Consider the following 14,615-nt stretch of genomic DNA (forward strand, 5'->3'; position numbering starts at 1 on the left):
GTGACTGTCCCAGGCTTTCTGATCAGGCAGGATTTGCAAGAATTTGGGGTCATTTGATCAAAATGTGTCCCCACTGCCCCCATACCTAAGAGCCCCTTCAGTTGACCCTGGACCATGGTCGCCTTCTCTTTAAATTAAGAAAAGAAGGGAAAAGAAAAGAAATAGATCTCTTCCAATGTCTTTATTATCATTATAATTATCATAATCTTTAGTTTTCAAAAATATAAATAGGTGCACGGAACCCTGGTGCCTGCACGGTCCCGGGGGGTGGGGGAGGGAGGGGGGAGGGTTGGGCGGCACTCCCACTGGGAAGGAAATGCCCCCCGCCCAGCCCTGCCAGAGATCGAGATCGACACCTGCTGGGGTGGCAGACCTGGGTGAGACGACTCTGGAAAAGGGTCCCTCGGAAGGAACCCGACCCCCACGCCTCGGAAGATCCCTCGATTGCTCTCTCCTGCCCGCTCACCTGCGGCCGGAAGCCACCCCGTCTCCCCCAGGCTTCTCCCCCGCACAGATGGTGCAGCCCTCAGACTCCGTCTCATCCCATACATTCAGCTGCGGTTCCGCACTCTTCATGCCCTCAGGCCTCTGCCCCTTCCTCCCTCCTCCCTAGCTCTCCCTGGAGGTGAAAGAACCAACGATTGCACTGCTCTTGGATGAAGTCAGGAAACAAAAAATTACCTTCTTTATTTAACTTAACTCCTCCCCTTCTCCCCCTGTCCCTGCGCTGGTCCCTGGAAAGGCACAACGGGGGATTGAAGAAACGTCTCTAAACTCAGTCCACGGGTTACAATACGTTTGCTTTGCTTTGGCATTTGGGAGGAAAATTAGATGCAGTTTGGCGATTTGGGGGGGTGGGGGGGTGCATACACAATGTGGGATTTATTTTTTTTCCTTCTTTAATGGAATTCCTTATATGACAGAAAGCGACAAGGAGAGGACACCATCCCTGTGGGATGTCAGCCTGGCAAGGCTCCTGGGCTCAGCATCCTGGGCACATCCTGGAAGCTCCTCTCAGTGGGCCGTGCTGGGGCGGCTCCTCCGCAGGGGCTGTGAGCTCCGCTTCTGTAGTCTGCGCTTGTAGGTAGAGGCTGGGGTGAAAGGGAGATGGAAACATCTGGGTGAACCCTGGGAAGAAAGTGGGCCAACCCAGCCTCTCCCCGTCCTGACCCTTCTCCGCTGGCTCCCCTCCCTGCAGAAACCATGGGCTCTGGAAGGCAGCTTTACCCACTTCCTGGTTTTGACTTTTCTTGGAACCACCTTGGGCTTCGGGGCTTCGGGGCTGGTGTTGAAAAGGAAAGTGGGCCACCTGCTTTCATCTTCACCTTCTCAGTGCAAGTGAGCCCTCCCTGGGGGCAGCGGACATCTGTGATTGAGCCCATGGACGGTGCAGACAGCGGGGGGCAGGGAGGAGGACGTGTTGGCGGTATCTAACGCTGTGTGGGGCGATGCTCACGGTCTGTGCAGGTGATCCGAGGGTCCTCCCAGTGCCCGCTGGGCTGGCACCGGATGGTGGGCACATGGCGCTGGACAAAGCCCTCGGTGCACTGGTACCGCACCAGGGAATTGATCTCGTACCGGTCCTTCTTCTGCCCGAAGATCCTGGCGTGCTCCACCACGGGGGGCTCTCCGCAGGCCACTGAGGGGCAAACACCCTTCAGAAAGGGCTCTGAGAGGGTCTCCCGTGATGCCCCATGCTGGTCATGAGCCAGTATGGCCCCCTCTGGCTGTGAGGAGATGGGCTCAGAGCCCAAGGAAGGGGCACGGAGCCTGAACACCCAGCAGTGAGCCCTGATTGCTGGGGAAGGGGTGCTTTCATGCCGCACTAAGAATCTGGAAAACACTGGTTCTAACATTTGGGTTCCTCGATTTAGAGCAGCAGTAAGGGAATAAAAGGGAGAAAGGTGGGGAAAGAGGGTGAGAGCCAGGCAGACTGTCTGTGACTTCTCTATGAAAACAGTGATGCAGGGGAAAGTGGGAACTAAAGGAGGCCTCGGGGGGCAAGGGAGGGGAACGCGGCCAGGAGCGGGAACAGGTGGGGAGTGTCCTACCCGCACCTAGGTGTCCACAGACTTAAAGCTGATGATCAAGGCTGACAACTCAGACTCTGCGACTGACGGGCTTGGGAACCCCAGAGAGGGAGGCTCCCAACCTATGTGTGATTGTGGGTGACTTTCTGTGCTGATATCCAAGGCACCGTATGTGTGGAGGGGGTCTGTCCTCCTGTGACCTTCACCCTCTTCCTGTCCCTAGTGGGCTGGCCCTTTCCATCAGCTCTGGGATGCTGGCATTGGGAGTGGCCCCCCAGGTCAGCTCCAATCTGCTGGTTGGGCGGGTGAGGTGACCTCAACAGCCAGAAGTCCGGGTGACTCGCCCCAGGTCACACAGCAGGAGCCTGGAGTCTTGATTCTCTCCACGCTGCTTATCCCTCCCAGGCTGCTGCTTACCTGTGCCCTTTTTACACGTGAAGGGCAGCTGGTAATTGCAGGGAACGTCATTCCACTCGCCCTTCTCATGCCAGATCATCACCACGCAGTCCTCCCCAGTGGCAAAGAAGTTGTCCGGCTGGTTGGGGCGCCAGTTCTCAAATTGCTGTGGGTGGGAGTGGGGAAGGGGTGAGGAGGGGGCAGCCGCAGTACAGCTTGGCCGGACCCCTGCTCTCCCTCTGCATCAAGCCCCTTCCGGGCGGGGGCGCAAAGACTGCTGGGAGTCTGGTCAGGGCTGTCCCAGGTGCCACGGAACCCACGGGCCCTCCAAAGAACTGCTCACACCATCTGGCTGTGGTCCTTGCCAGGAACTCAGAGCCCCCAGGACTCACAGTCCCTGTTAATGAGCTGACAACACTCTCCTCTTCCATATGGGCCAACGGGGCTGGTCACCCAGGCTGCCTGCTTGGGCAGGACTGGGAGGTAGAGATATGGCTCGCAAGTCCAGACTCTGCCATCCCAGGCTTCTCCCTCTAGCCTGACTCAGGGACAAACAAGTCCCCTTTCCTCTAATGTAACTGCTCCCCTCCCCCATGACCCTGTTCATCTTCGCCTCTTCCAGGGAGCCTTCCCTGAGGTCCTTTGCTGACCTCCATCATTTACTATGTGTACTGTTCAGCTGGCAACCATGTTGCTTTCTATCTGTCTGTCTGTCTCCTTGAGTGGACTCGAGTCCTCTGTGGGCAAGGAACCACTCTAAAGCTTCCACGTTCCCTCTCGGTGGTTTGCCTTCATTCATTCATTGCCCTCCTCATCCCTCACCCTTCCTTTCAGGCCATTATTTAGTTGTGCAGCCCTGGCCTGGTCTCTAAAGGGACAAGAACGAGACACAATCTCGGATCTCAGGGCTCCCAGTCCAGCAGCTGCTCAGTGAATGTCTGCATGTGATTTGAATGTGTCTCTCTCCGGGGGTCTTTATTCATTTCCTCTGGGCCGCCAACTATCCCGGGTGCCCCCAGCAGAACTCACCAAGGAGTGTCCATCTGACCAGCGGAAGTCTCCTTCGATGGTCTTGTCATTCAGGCCGATCCACTGATAGTCCTGAGCATTGTCTGGAGAGAGGACATGGGTATGGGGCGCCCTGAAGGTGTCTGAGAAACTTGCGCTCGTAGAGACAGAGGGGATGGAGGGGTGGCAGGAGCTGGGTGGGCTCCTAGGAGCGTGACACCTGCCTCCAGGGTCCTGACAAGGGTCTTAGCACCTGCATGTTTGGAGTGCATTTGGACCATCTCCCTGAGCTGACATGGACTGGTGACAGACTCGGGGTTAATCCAGGGCTGACTCTGACAGACAGTGGGCTGTCCTGGGTGCAGCCAGAGCCGTTGGCCCCTCAGGCGGCGGAAATGCCCTTCCCTCCCTCCCTGCCCCCGACCCCTGCTGCCTCACTGGGCTCAAGTCCGCTGACTGCTGTCAAGGGAGATCCTTCGCCCACGTGACCGTTATCCGTTTGGGCCCCTGAGGCCCGGCGCACTCACTGTTGACAAATTCCTGCTCCTCAGGGGTGACGATGCTGCTCAGGTGTGACTGCTGCTTCCGGCACTGGCCCTCGGCGTCCACCCAGGTCGCCCGGTCGGGGAAGTGGCGGTAACAGTGGCCCTGGAACTTGGTCCAGCCCTTCTCACACAGCTTCTGGTCTGCAACACAGGTCAGGGGCTTGAGGAGAGGGCCTGGAGGCCGACTGGGGATGGCGTCTGCTGCCAGTCTCAGGGCAGGGATTCCTGCGTTCACCCTGCCGTCCGTGTCACTCCCCAAAGGAAGGGAGAGGCCCGACTGGATCGGGGCTCAAGTTGGAAGCCAAGAGGCCTGGCCCTGCCCCCTCCTCCCCAGGAGCCTCTGGGAAATGCCAGGGACCCTTTCTTTTCCTGATATTGCCTCCCACCCACAAAGCTTTTCTCCTGTTGAAGTCTGCTCTGCAGGGCTGGCAGAGCTCAGCAGCCAGGTAAAAAGAGATGGGAAGGTAGGAGGTGTTGAGGCTTAGGGAAAAACACGGCTCAGAGGCTGTGAGGGGCTCCAGGGAGAGAGGGAGCTGTGGGGAAGTGTGTGAAGGGGGCAGCAGCAGGCGGTGCTGGGGGCATGAAATGGAAACTTGGGTGGGGACAGAGGAGCAGAAATGTCTGCTTTGGGTCCAAAGAAGACACAGAGCTCTAAGTCTATCCTATCAGAGCACACGATACTGCCTCAGGGTCCACGACCCAGGGACCCTGGCTTTTCATTCTATTTCTTGGTGGCAGATGGGAAGAGGGGAAGGGCTTCTCTCCTCCCAAGCCTACATTGGTAATGGATTCTGAGTCCAGCAGAAGGCACTGATGTGGAGCTCTTGGAGCAGAGCCTAGAGGGACAGACAGAGGCAGGTGGTGCTGGAACTGGCCCCTTCAGGCTTGGGAAAGCCATTAGGAGTGTGTCTTCCCAACTCGGCCTTTATTTTTTAATTTTATTTTATTAACTTATTTATTTAACTATTTTTGGCCGCTCTGTGCGGCATGCGGGATCTTAGTTCCCTGACCAGGGACTGAACTCGTGCCCCCTGCAGTGGAAGCGTGGAGTCTTAACCACTGGACCATCAGGGAAGTCCCCAACTCGGCCTCTAGTGACATTACACTGGTAGCTTTAACTGGCCCTCGTGAGAGTGTTATACCCCAGAAATTGGCAGATGCTACAAATCAGGGATCCTCCTTCCTCTCTGAGAGTCAGTTGTTAAACACCTGCCAGCACAGTACGGGACAGAGGGAATTCCAAGACCCTCTTTTCTTTCTTCCCCTGGTGCCTCACAGGTGAAGGGCTGTCCCTAGGGCCCCGGAGCTGAGTGTAGGGCCATGAACCCCCCAGGCTGTATGGCAGCCTCCCTGGTCTGGCTGTTCCGGGAAGAAAGGACTAGTACCTGAAGGGAAGGATGCTTAAGCTGAAGGGGTGGATGCTTGGCAGGGTTGGAAGACGGACGCTTGGGAAGAGCAGAGAGAGAGAAGAGTTTGAGGCCAGCAGCCTTTGAAGAAAGAGGCAGAGCAGCAGGAAGGCTTGGGAGGATGCTGCCAATGCCTTCCCCAAGGGTTTGGAAAGAAAGGCAGAGAGACTTCAGAGGTAGCTGAGCACCTGAGGAGGCCAGAGACATGTCATCCCAGGGCTGACTGTGGGTCCATTTTGGGGCCACCTGAGTGCCTGAGGGCTGAGTTGGGTGGGCAAAGCTGGAGGCAGCAGCTGTGCTGGGAGGGGCCAGGGCCATGCAGGATGGAGGCTCTGGGGAAACAGCAACACAATTCCAGGAAGGCTGCAAGAAGGAGCAGGGCCAGAGCCAAGGCTTGAAGCACCCTTGGGGTGGTGAGCGCTCAGGATTGGAGTAGGAGAAGAGATGCAGCCCTGCTCGGTTGGGTGCCTAGGCCCAGGGACCGGTTCGGGGGCTCTGGCACCCTCTCTCTGCTCCATCAGAGTGCAGAGCCCTCTGCGGGCCTGGCCTCCACTCCAGCAGGGCACTTCCTCTCCCAGTCTGACACCCAAGAGCTGTTGTCTGCGTGGACATTCCGTGCCCTTCTCCCCGTGGCAAATATTCTGGCACCCTGGAATCCTTGTAACTCTCCACTCCCACCCCAGACAAGACCCCATGCACCAGTTTCTTGGAGTCTTGGGGTGAAGGTGGAGAATGGGAGGCTGCAGGGAAGGAGGGTCCAGGCCAAGTCTTTTCTTCCAGAAGTTCCTCCACCAGTCTGTAACCTTGGCAGTGCCTCCAAGGAACATGCAATCCAAAACTACCTTCCCACTCTGATTAGGAGTTTCAGTTGCTGTCTGGAAGTTTCTGGGATGTCTAAATTGAGAGTTCATTGAAAATGGTTTTGAGCCCCTAAACACTTCCAGTTCTGCACGGACCATTGCTACTAGCAACTGCAAGCTCCACCTCCCCATTTCTGAGACGGGGTGGCCCTGAGATGGGGAGACTAGGAAACACTGAAGGTGAGAGGGCTGTGGGCTCAGTCTGGCCTAGGAAGTTCCTGGCCCACAGCTCCCCTTGGCAGGGCCTGGCCCAGGTGCAGAAACTGAGGGGTTGGCAAGGCCCAAGAGAGGAAGCTCAGAGCCCTTGCAGCGAGGCTCTGTTCTCTCTGGCCAGCCTTTTGCCTTGCACAAGGGAGGGAGCAAGGAAGCGTGGACTGGAGTGGCACTGATGTGGCAGCTGTCACGGTGGCAATGAGGACAAGGTGACATGCAGCTGTCCTTGTGCATGCATGACTTGAGCATGCTGGTGACACGGGAGCTCTCAGACAGACAGACCATAGCTCTTGCCAGAGAAGAAGAGGAAGGCAGCTTGACCAGTGTGGCACGGTGGCTCCCAAGGCCATGGAGGGGCCACAGAGGTCCCGTGGGCAATACGGCAGGCAGACACATGCCCATGGCCATGCTGGGAAGATCCGGGGCTCTCATCCAGAGCAAGAACCAATGACTCCCACCCATAGTGTCCTTCAAGACAAATGCATGGAATTGGCCCTGTCTTCTTAGTCTGATGCATGCACCAACTTTGCTGATGGCATCTGGAAGCCCTGGAGCAGGTTAGTGTTTGAAAGGTCCCCCAGAGCCCCACCTTCCAAAGTGCAGGCTGGCCCGGCCTGCATGTCTCTTCTGCGGTCAGATCAGCCAGTGCCCCAGAGAAGGGTTTCCGCAGGGAACAGCAAGAGAAGGAGTGAGAGTGAGTGGGGCCGACTTCTCACTTGTGGCCCCTGAAGTGGCTGTCTGGATGGATCTTGGGGGCCCCACAGGGCCTAGAACCTGTGGTTAGCAGGGAAGGATGAGGGAGGAAGAGGGGGTGCAGCAGTTAGTAACATTAGCTGAAGCCGAGACGGTCGTACCGATCTCACACAGGTCCCCTTGGTAGCTGGGAAGGCATAAGCATGTGAAAGAGTCGATGGCGTCCACGCAGGTGGCTCCATTCAGACAAGGGCTTGAGAGGCACTCGTCAATGTCTGCAAGAAACCAAGGGCCACCATTAGGACTCCTGCCGGCAACTCCAGCTTCACTATTGCATTGCAGCTTCTTTATGGGTGGCCAGCCCTGCTGCTCTCCAGAGCCCTGGATTTTCTAAGAACTGTTGCTGCTGCTGCTGCTGCCGCCATCTTGGAGTGCTGAGACAAAGATCCAACAAGGGTTTTCTTGGATGTGTGTGGCTCTGGATGGGCAAGCTTGGAGCATTGGAGCCAGGTTTCCCAGTGGGTGAAGGGATCTGCTGCTTTTGAGGGCAAATGCCTACTGTGAGAGTGAGCTTGGAGTTCCTCCAGGACGTCTTCTCTTGTGAATATTTCAAGAGGCCTTGAGGTCTGAATTGGCTCTCAAACATGGCGCTGCGCAAGGACACTGGAATTCCAGTTCTTGAAGCTTGGTTAGAGCTCTTTCTTTTCTTAGCTTCTTCTGTAGTTATGAACCAAAGAAAGAGGACAAGGCCGTGCAGTACTAGAACAAACAAGCTAGAAGTGGTTCACGGAGTATAGGATCGTGAGAAAATGGCAGTGTGGGATATCCGCATGAGATTGTTAGATTTTTTATTTTTTTGGTTGCAGACACCTTCTTTGTCTTCAGTAAATTAGATTCTAGAGTATCTTATAAAGATGAAGCCAACATTGTTATCTTGGGGGGAGGGACAGAGACCCAGCCTAATATTTCCCCATGTAATCTCCTTCCAGTTTAAGGCCTCAGAACATGGACATCTTCAATGAGTCATGATTTCTAGAAGGGCTGCATCCTGGCCAGTGGGAGACCAGTGTTTGAAGCCAGTGAGGCACTTAGTAAGTGGCCACCCACCAGCACCAGCCTGGGATACTGTCAGGTCCCCATCAGCCTCTGTTCCCCAGAAGACTCTTCTTTCTGTCTGTTCTTCTGGTCCAGGATGTTCTTTGTGATCCAACTTCTTTGTGGGACTTACATTGGTAAGTCATTGGCCTTTGCTTCAAATTTTCATCCATTAGCCAAGGTGAGAACTGAAACTCCTAATCTGGTCTTTCTGCACTTTCAGAGAAGCCAGAGACCTAGAGGATCCTTCTACTCTCTTTGTATTCGTTCTCCAAAAACACCGGCTGGGTTACTTCCTCTGGGAACATTATAAAGGTATTGTGAAGCTCCTCTTCCCAGGGGATTAATAAAATTCTGGAATGAAAGGGTTCCACTGGCTTATGGGGGCAGCATGATATGTACAGCTCTGTTCATACAACCTTCAGGACCTGGCGTGTCTGTGGGTGGTCTCCATGTAGGCAGCTCCCTAAATATGTTCCAGGACTTAGTTCTTACCTCTCGTAAGAACTGACTAGATCTTAACGTCAATCCTCTGATAAGAAGATAAAAGCACTTTCTTCTGGATCCTTTTCACTAGTGCATAGCCGATGTTATCTAGACCAGAGCTGGGTTTGTGCAATGGGAGGCCTGAAAATCTCAAGTCCTCAGGTATGTCTCTCTTCCCACGAAGTTCTTGACTTTATTTCACGGAGTGTACACCATGGGCTAGAAACCAACAGTTCCAAGTTTGAAACTGTTCCAAGCAAAACCAAAATGCATGGAGGAATGGACTGAAATCCCAGCATGCACTTGGATTCCCAGCATGCACCAGGATTCCCAGCAGCAGCAGTAGCAGCAATAGGTCAGGCCGGTGGGCGGAAGCTGGGGGAGGTTCTCCTGCTTCAGAAAAGCTACTGTTGTCTTTCATCCATTAGCGTCATTATGGAAGATGGGAAGCACTGGGCAAGGGGGTATTAAGCAAATGTAGATGCTAAAGCAGTTGTACAGAGCAGGGGACAGGAGTGGCCCATGGGGAGAAGAGCCAGACATCAACCGTGGGGCCTCTGGCCAACCCATGCGGGAGAGGGCAGGAGGGTGGAGGCCCCAAGGGAGGTCAGGCCAGGTAGCTTCCAGTGGTCCCAGAAGCTTATTTCACATCACTCGCCCCCACAAGGCAGCCTGAGGACTAGGACAGTTTTCCTTTGGTGTTTGGCCAGGGCACAGGATCTGAGAAGGCTGCAGGGACTGAAACTCAAGGAACCAGGTTCCCGGGCTCAGAAGCTGTTTTATGCAGGGCCCTGGATTCACAGATGAGGAGGAAAGGAAGGGCCATAATCCTGAAGACCAGAGAGCCTGTGAGTGGCTCTGGAGCAGCTTAGAGAGGCCTTCAACAGTAGGGAGAGGGCTGAGCATCCTGCGTGGGGCCTTCTCAGGCTTGTGGTGCATCCTCTCCCCTTCCACTGGCTGGAAGAGCCACTCTGGCCCTGATTTGCCCACCTCTTTCTGTGAAGGCAATTGGAACATTGCTTGTCTTCTGGAACCATGAGAAGAGTTGGGCTGGGCCTTGCTGTACTTTGGGTACCCCAGACAAGGTGACAGCAGATGGAGGACAGGAAGGGCTTTGGGCAATGGGCAGACTGTATGAAAGAAGAGAGGAAAGAGAAGGAGCCAATATCTCCCCCAAATCTTCTCTGAGCCAGACACTATGTCTCACACACACTTATCCTCCCAGCGGCCCTATGGCATGGACGTCGCTGGGCCATTTTAGAGATAAGAAAACAAATGAAGTGACCTGCCCATGCTGGTAAGTGAGGGAGACAGACTGGAGAAGATGGAGGAGAGAATTAGACCATGAGGATGAAAGCTGGGCCTCTGTTCCACATGGAGAGAGAGAGAGAGACACTGGACTCCTGGATCTCAGCATCTCATTACCATTTCTGCTGCGCCAGCCAAGGGCTCACCGGTCATCACTAAGCAGGGACTTTGAGTCCTCTTCTCTCTACTCTAACCAAACGGGATGGTTTGTTCCTGAACAAGGCCCTCTAGTGATATCTCTAACTTAAGGGAGAAAATAACTGAGAACCCTGGTAAAGGTGAGGGTTCTGAGTTGGAGACCACAGGTCTCCACCCTGAAGGGGTCTTGTCCAGCTGTTGCCTGGGTCAGAGCCCAGGATTTCCAAGTTAGAGTTTATTTTCTTCATAGAAAAGGTTGAATGAAGTGACAGCAGGCGCTTTTACTCAAGTGATACCCAACCAAAGGGGTTGCCACTCGTAAATAGCATGGTATGAATGGTACCCCTCAAGTTGTTCTGTGTACAACCTGTGCAGCTGTATGTACTGACCCTGGACATGACTTTCCTGGACAAGGATAGGGGGAAAATCTCCTCAAGAAGCACAGAGACAATTTCTTAGCTCAACAGATGCTCTGCACCCTGCAAAGACCTAGGATTAATCAGGATGAACAGAATTGAATACGTACACTCACTTTCTGGTGTATCACAATCGACAGAAGGATTACAAGAGCATATTTATCAGTTCCAATTTGCTTTAAAAACAAACATGATTAGATTAAAAGTATGTTATAGTTACTTATACTATCAAGTTGTTTATATTTTTAAAGTTTGATCTTGAATGTAACTTTAATATCCTGCTAAATTCAATTAGTTGCCTGCTAAAATCTGCCCATGGACTTCTTGGTTAAGTCAAGAAGGTGTAATTTGTATTTTCACTTGTAACCCTGTATTTTCACTTGCTTGGAAAGCACTTCCCCCCACCTCCCAGGGATAAGGTGTCACTGGAATTCAAACATCACCCCACTCAGGGGAGAGACAGGGTCAGGTCATAGATCAGAACCCCAAGTCCACAAAGTAAAAGATGTCAGTTAAACAGAAAAGAGGCTGATTAAATTTTAATTTCATGCCCTTCTAACCAAGGAGTTTAGAGAAATCCAGGCAATGCCAGTGATTCCTGGGAAATTGGATGTGAGATCTGATTTCTCAAATTTAGCTGCCCATTAGAATCACTGTGGTAGTTAATCTTTAGATTAGAAAGAATTACCACCAGCACCAGAGTCCCCGTCCCCGCCCCGCCCCCCCCCGCCCCCCCCCCCCCCCCCCCCCCCCGCCGGACCAAGTGAATCAGAATAGCTCAGGGCGGGGCCCAGCTATTCTGATTCTAAGGAGTAGCCAGGATTGAAGCCTCAGAATCAGAAATCTAATCCCCACAGGAAATACTGTATTAGCAATGGAGGTGGGGAGGATGCTTCTGCTTTTTAAGTGGATCCGAATAGGATAGTCCTGCTTTTCTTTTTTGGCCACGTTGCTAGGCATGCAGAATCTTAGTTCCCTGACCAGGGACCAAACCCGCACCCCCTGCAGTGGGAAGTGCAGAGTCTTAACCACTGGACCGCCAGGGAAGTCCCCAGTCCTGCTTTTAATTGCTAAAGAATCTAAGTATTCATTAAACATATTTATTTTGATGTAAAGAGTAGAGATTAATAATTTATCAAGAACTTATTTGTGGAACGCTGACTAAACAAGATTACACTGATCTATACGGTCTTTTAACAACCTGTGGTTCTCAGTTCTAGAGCCAGATGACAGGTGGGTGATCTGTGGGTACTGAACACTTTCTGCAGTCCTTTTGGAAGCACCAGATCTTGAGCCTGAATTGAACAGGAGCGACTTGGGATCCCACGGGTAGAGTCATGGACAATGAGACCCCAGATTTTGCATGTGGATGACTCTTACCACTTGCCCTTTAGAGATGACAAAGCTTTTTGTAATCAGTGGCTTGAGAGATGGGGAAGGGGAACTGGTCAGATGTACACAGATGGTCTTAATCCTCATAGCAGTGTTTCTCAGCTCTGACTGCACACTGGAGTCACTTGGGAGTTTAAAAAACCCCAGTGCTGGGCTTCCCTGGTGGCGCAGTGGTTGAGAGTCCGCCTACCGATGCAGGGGACGTGGGTTCGTGCCCCAGTCTGGGAAGATCCCACATGCCGCGGAGCGGCTGGGCCCGTGAGCCATGGCCGCTGAGCCTGCGCGTCCGGAGCCTGTGCTCCGCAACGGGAGAGGCAATAACAGTGAGAGGCCCGCATACCGCAAATAAAAACCCAAAAACAAAAAACAAAAAAAAACCCCAGTGCCAAGGCCACAGGACCATTCCAATCAGAATCTGCAGGGATGAGACCCAGTGCCAAGGCCACAGAAACACTCCAATCAGAATCTGCAGGGGTGGGACACAGGCATCAGAATTTTTTGAAGCTGAGAACCGCTACCTTTGACCCTATTTACAAATGAGGTAGTGAGGGCTTGTCTGTGACTGTCTAGTTGGACCAACTCCAATTCTACAGCTATTCTTCATTCTGGTTCCCCTGAAGTCTGGCTTCTAGCTCTTTAAGACCGACAACCGGTTGTTATGTTCAAGAGAAGGCTTCTTATTTAACCGAGTGTGTTAAACAGCGAACACCTCAATTCTTGATTGGACTTGCTCAGTGAAGTTAAGCAAATCACTTAACCTCTCTGTGCTGCAGTTTCAAATGGGGATGATTACCAAGCTCTCAGAGCTGCCTAGGAAGAAATTGTGGGAAAGAAAGCCCTTTGGAAATATACACCATTAGAGAAAAGCTGTCCTTAGAGCAGATTAGTTAAGGGCCATTGTCACCTACTTCTAATTTCAGAGGTGCCAGGACATGAGTCTTGCTGTGTGACTTCTGATACCAGCGTCACATTTTTGCTTCAAGCATCAGATTGGGGAAGCAGTTGTTAAGAATGAAGAGAGGTGTCAAAAGATACCAAAAGAGGGCAAAGGGGTTCTGGTCCTGGTGGCTGTCCCCACCCCGGAAGTCCTGTCGGGCTCTGAGTCTGTTCCTCCCTGACCCAGGATGAGCTGGCTGACGGAGCTGAGCTCCACAGCACTTCACCCAAGATGGGCCCCCTGCTGCTCTCCATCTGCACACCCAGACCCAGGGGGGGACGTGTCTGCACACCTGGCACGATGCCCTCCAGGGGCACTGCTCACGGGACAGACAGAGCCACTCCCACTGCCGACTGAAGACTTTGTGTGCTGGAAAGCGCACAAGGTCTCCCCAAGTTTTCATCAGGGGTGGGCTCTCCCAGGACAGAGGCAGTGCTCTGCCTTCCCCTTGGGGGTGGATGACAGAGGGGTATGTCTATAGCCCCTGGGGTCACTATGGCTCAGTGGAAACACTGTCCCCTCGGTAGAAAGGCCAGGACCTTCCTAGGAGAGCCTACCTTCTCTGGCCACGGAGGCCCATAGTGTTCTCAGTCACGGCCCCCCACACGTGGGCACAGGCTGACCCCAAATCAGGAGAGAGTGAATAGGTATTCACCTTAGTGCCTGTTTATATAAACATATATATTTCCTGTCTAAGTGCCAAGGATACAGCATCTTTATATTATGAGTATATAATGCATTATGAGGTGTTATTTTGCATATATATTAATGTCTATAAACACAGAATGCTTCTTTGTGTATGATGTAAAGGTATTTTGCCTGTGTCCTAGGTATGAAGCCCTTTTAGGGAAGGCCGTGGGTCTCTGATGCCTGACTTCAGGCAGGGTGGGGCTAAGGGCATGGGAGCAGCGCAGAGAGCTAACCCAAGAATCTGAGCTTGGAGGGGACCGGGAGTTTCTTTTCTCAAGGGTGGTGATGTTCATGAGCTGAGATGTCCTCATGGCCACAGGCCTCAGGGTGCTCAGGGAGTGACAGGTAGATTCTAATCATCTTGTTTTCAGGGCCACCTTCAATCAGAGGATCCCCCAGACTCCTCACTCATCCCACAAGCTGCTTGGGCAAACAGGGGTCCCAGGGTGGTGGGTGCCCAGGGGTGGGGCACTGCTGGGTCACAGCTGACCTGCAGCCATGAATCCTGGAGCTGGGAGTGACAAGCTCTGTCTGTGTCATCTCCTTCAGGGCCAGAAGGGGACCCAAACCCTGCCCAGACGCAAGCATGGAGGGGACCATAGGGTCTTTCCTGGAGGGCTCCACTCTGTGTGATGCAAGACAGCCTCCATGGAGATTCCCTCCCAGGAGCTGTGGGGCATGACGGGGTCTCCTCAACACACACCCTAGCTCAACATTTCTTTGAAGTCTCAAGTTTTATCTTCAAAATTCCAGCACGTTTTGCATTCTACTCATAAAACAATTATTGGCTTGACAAAAAAACCCGAACTATTTCTCAGTTTAATTACTTGACTTTTTTCTCCTAAACCGCCATGTAGACCGGACACTCTAGAAAGACGTGCCGTGTTTACCCTGTGCCTGCTACCCAGCACGTCACTGTGTACTCTCCTTCCCGGTGTGAGAAGCCTGAGCCCCAACTGACCTTGGTTGCCTCCTCCCAACCCCTCTGCCTGCACCCCCCAT

General features: G+C 53.2%; 1 protein-coding gene across 1 annotated transcript in view; it reads right to left on the reverse strand.

Annotated features, from left to right (window-relative positions):
- Positions 1 to 178: 178 nt before the first annotated feature.
- ACAN (aggrecan) overlaps positions 179 to 14,615 on the reverse strand; it is a 36,412-nt gene continuing 21,975 nt past the window's right edge. Inside the window, 6 exon segments of the mRNA XM_049705293.1 lie at positions 179 to 1,091; positions 1,457 to 1,639; positions 2,448 to 2,592; positions 3,456 to 3,538; positions 3,962 to 4,120; positions 7,313 to 7,426. Of these exon segments, the coding sequence (XP_049561250.1) occupies positions 1,015 to 1,091; positions 1,457 to 1,639; positions 2,448 to 2,592; positions 3,456 to 3,538; positions 3,962 to 4,120; positions 7,313 to 7,426 (761 nt within the window). The 3' untranslated portion in view covers positions 179 to 1,014.

The sequence above is a fragment of the Orcinus orca genome, chromosome 2, assembly GCF_937001465.1.
Source record: "Orcinus orca chromosome 2, mOrcOrc1.1, whole genome shotgun sequence".
NCBI classification, from domain to species: Eukaryota; Metazoa; Chordata; class Mammalia; order Artiodactyla; family Delphinidae; genus Orcinus; species Orcinus orca.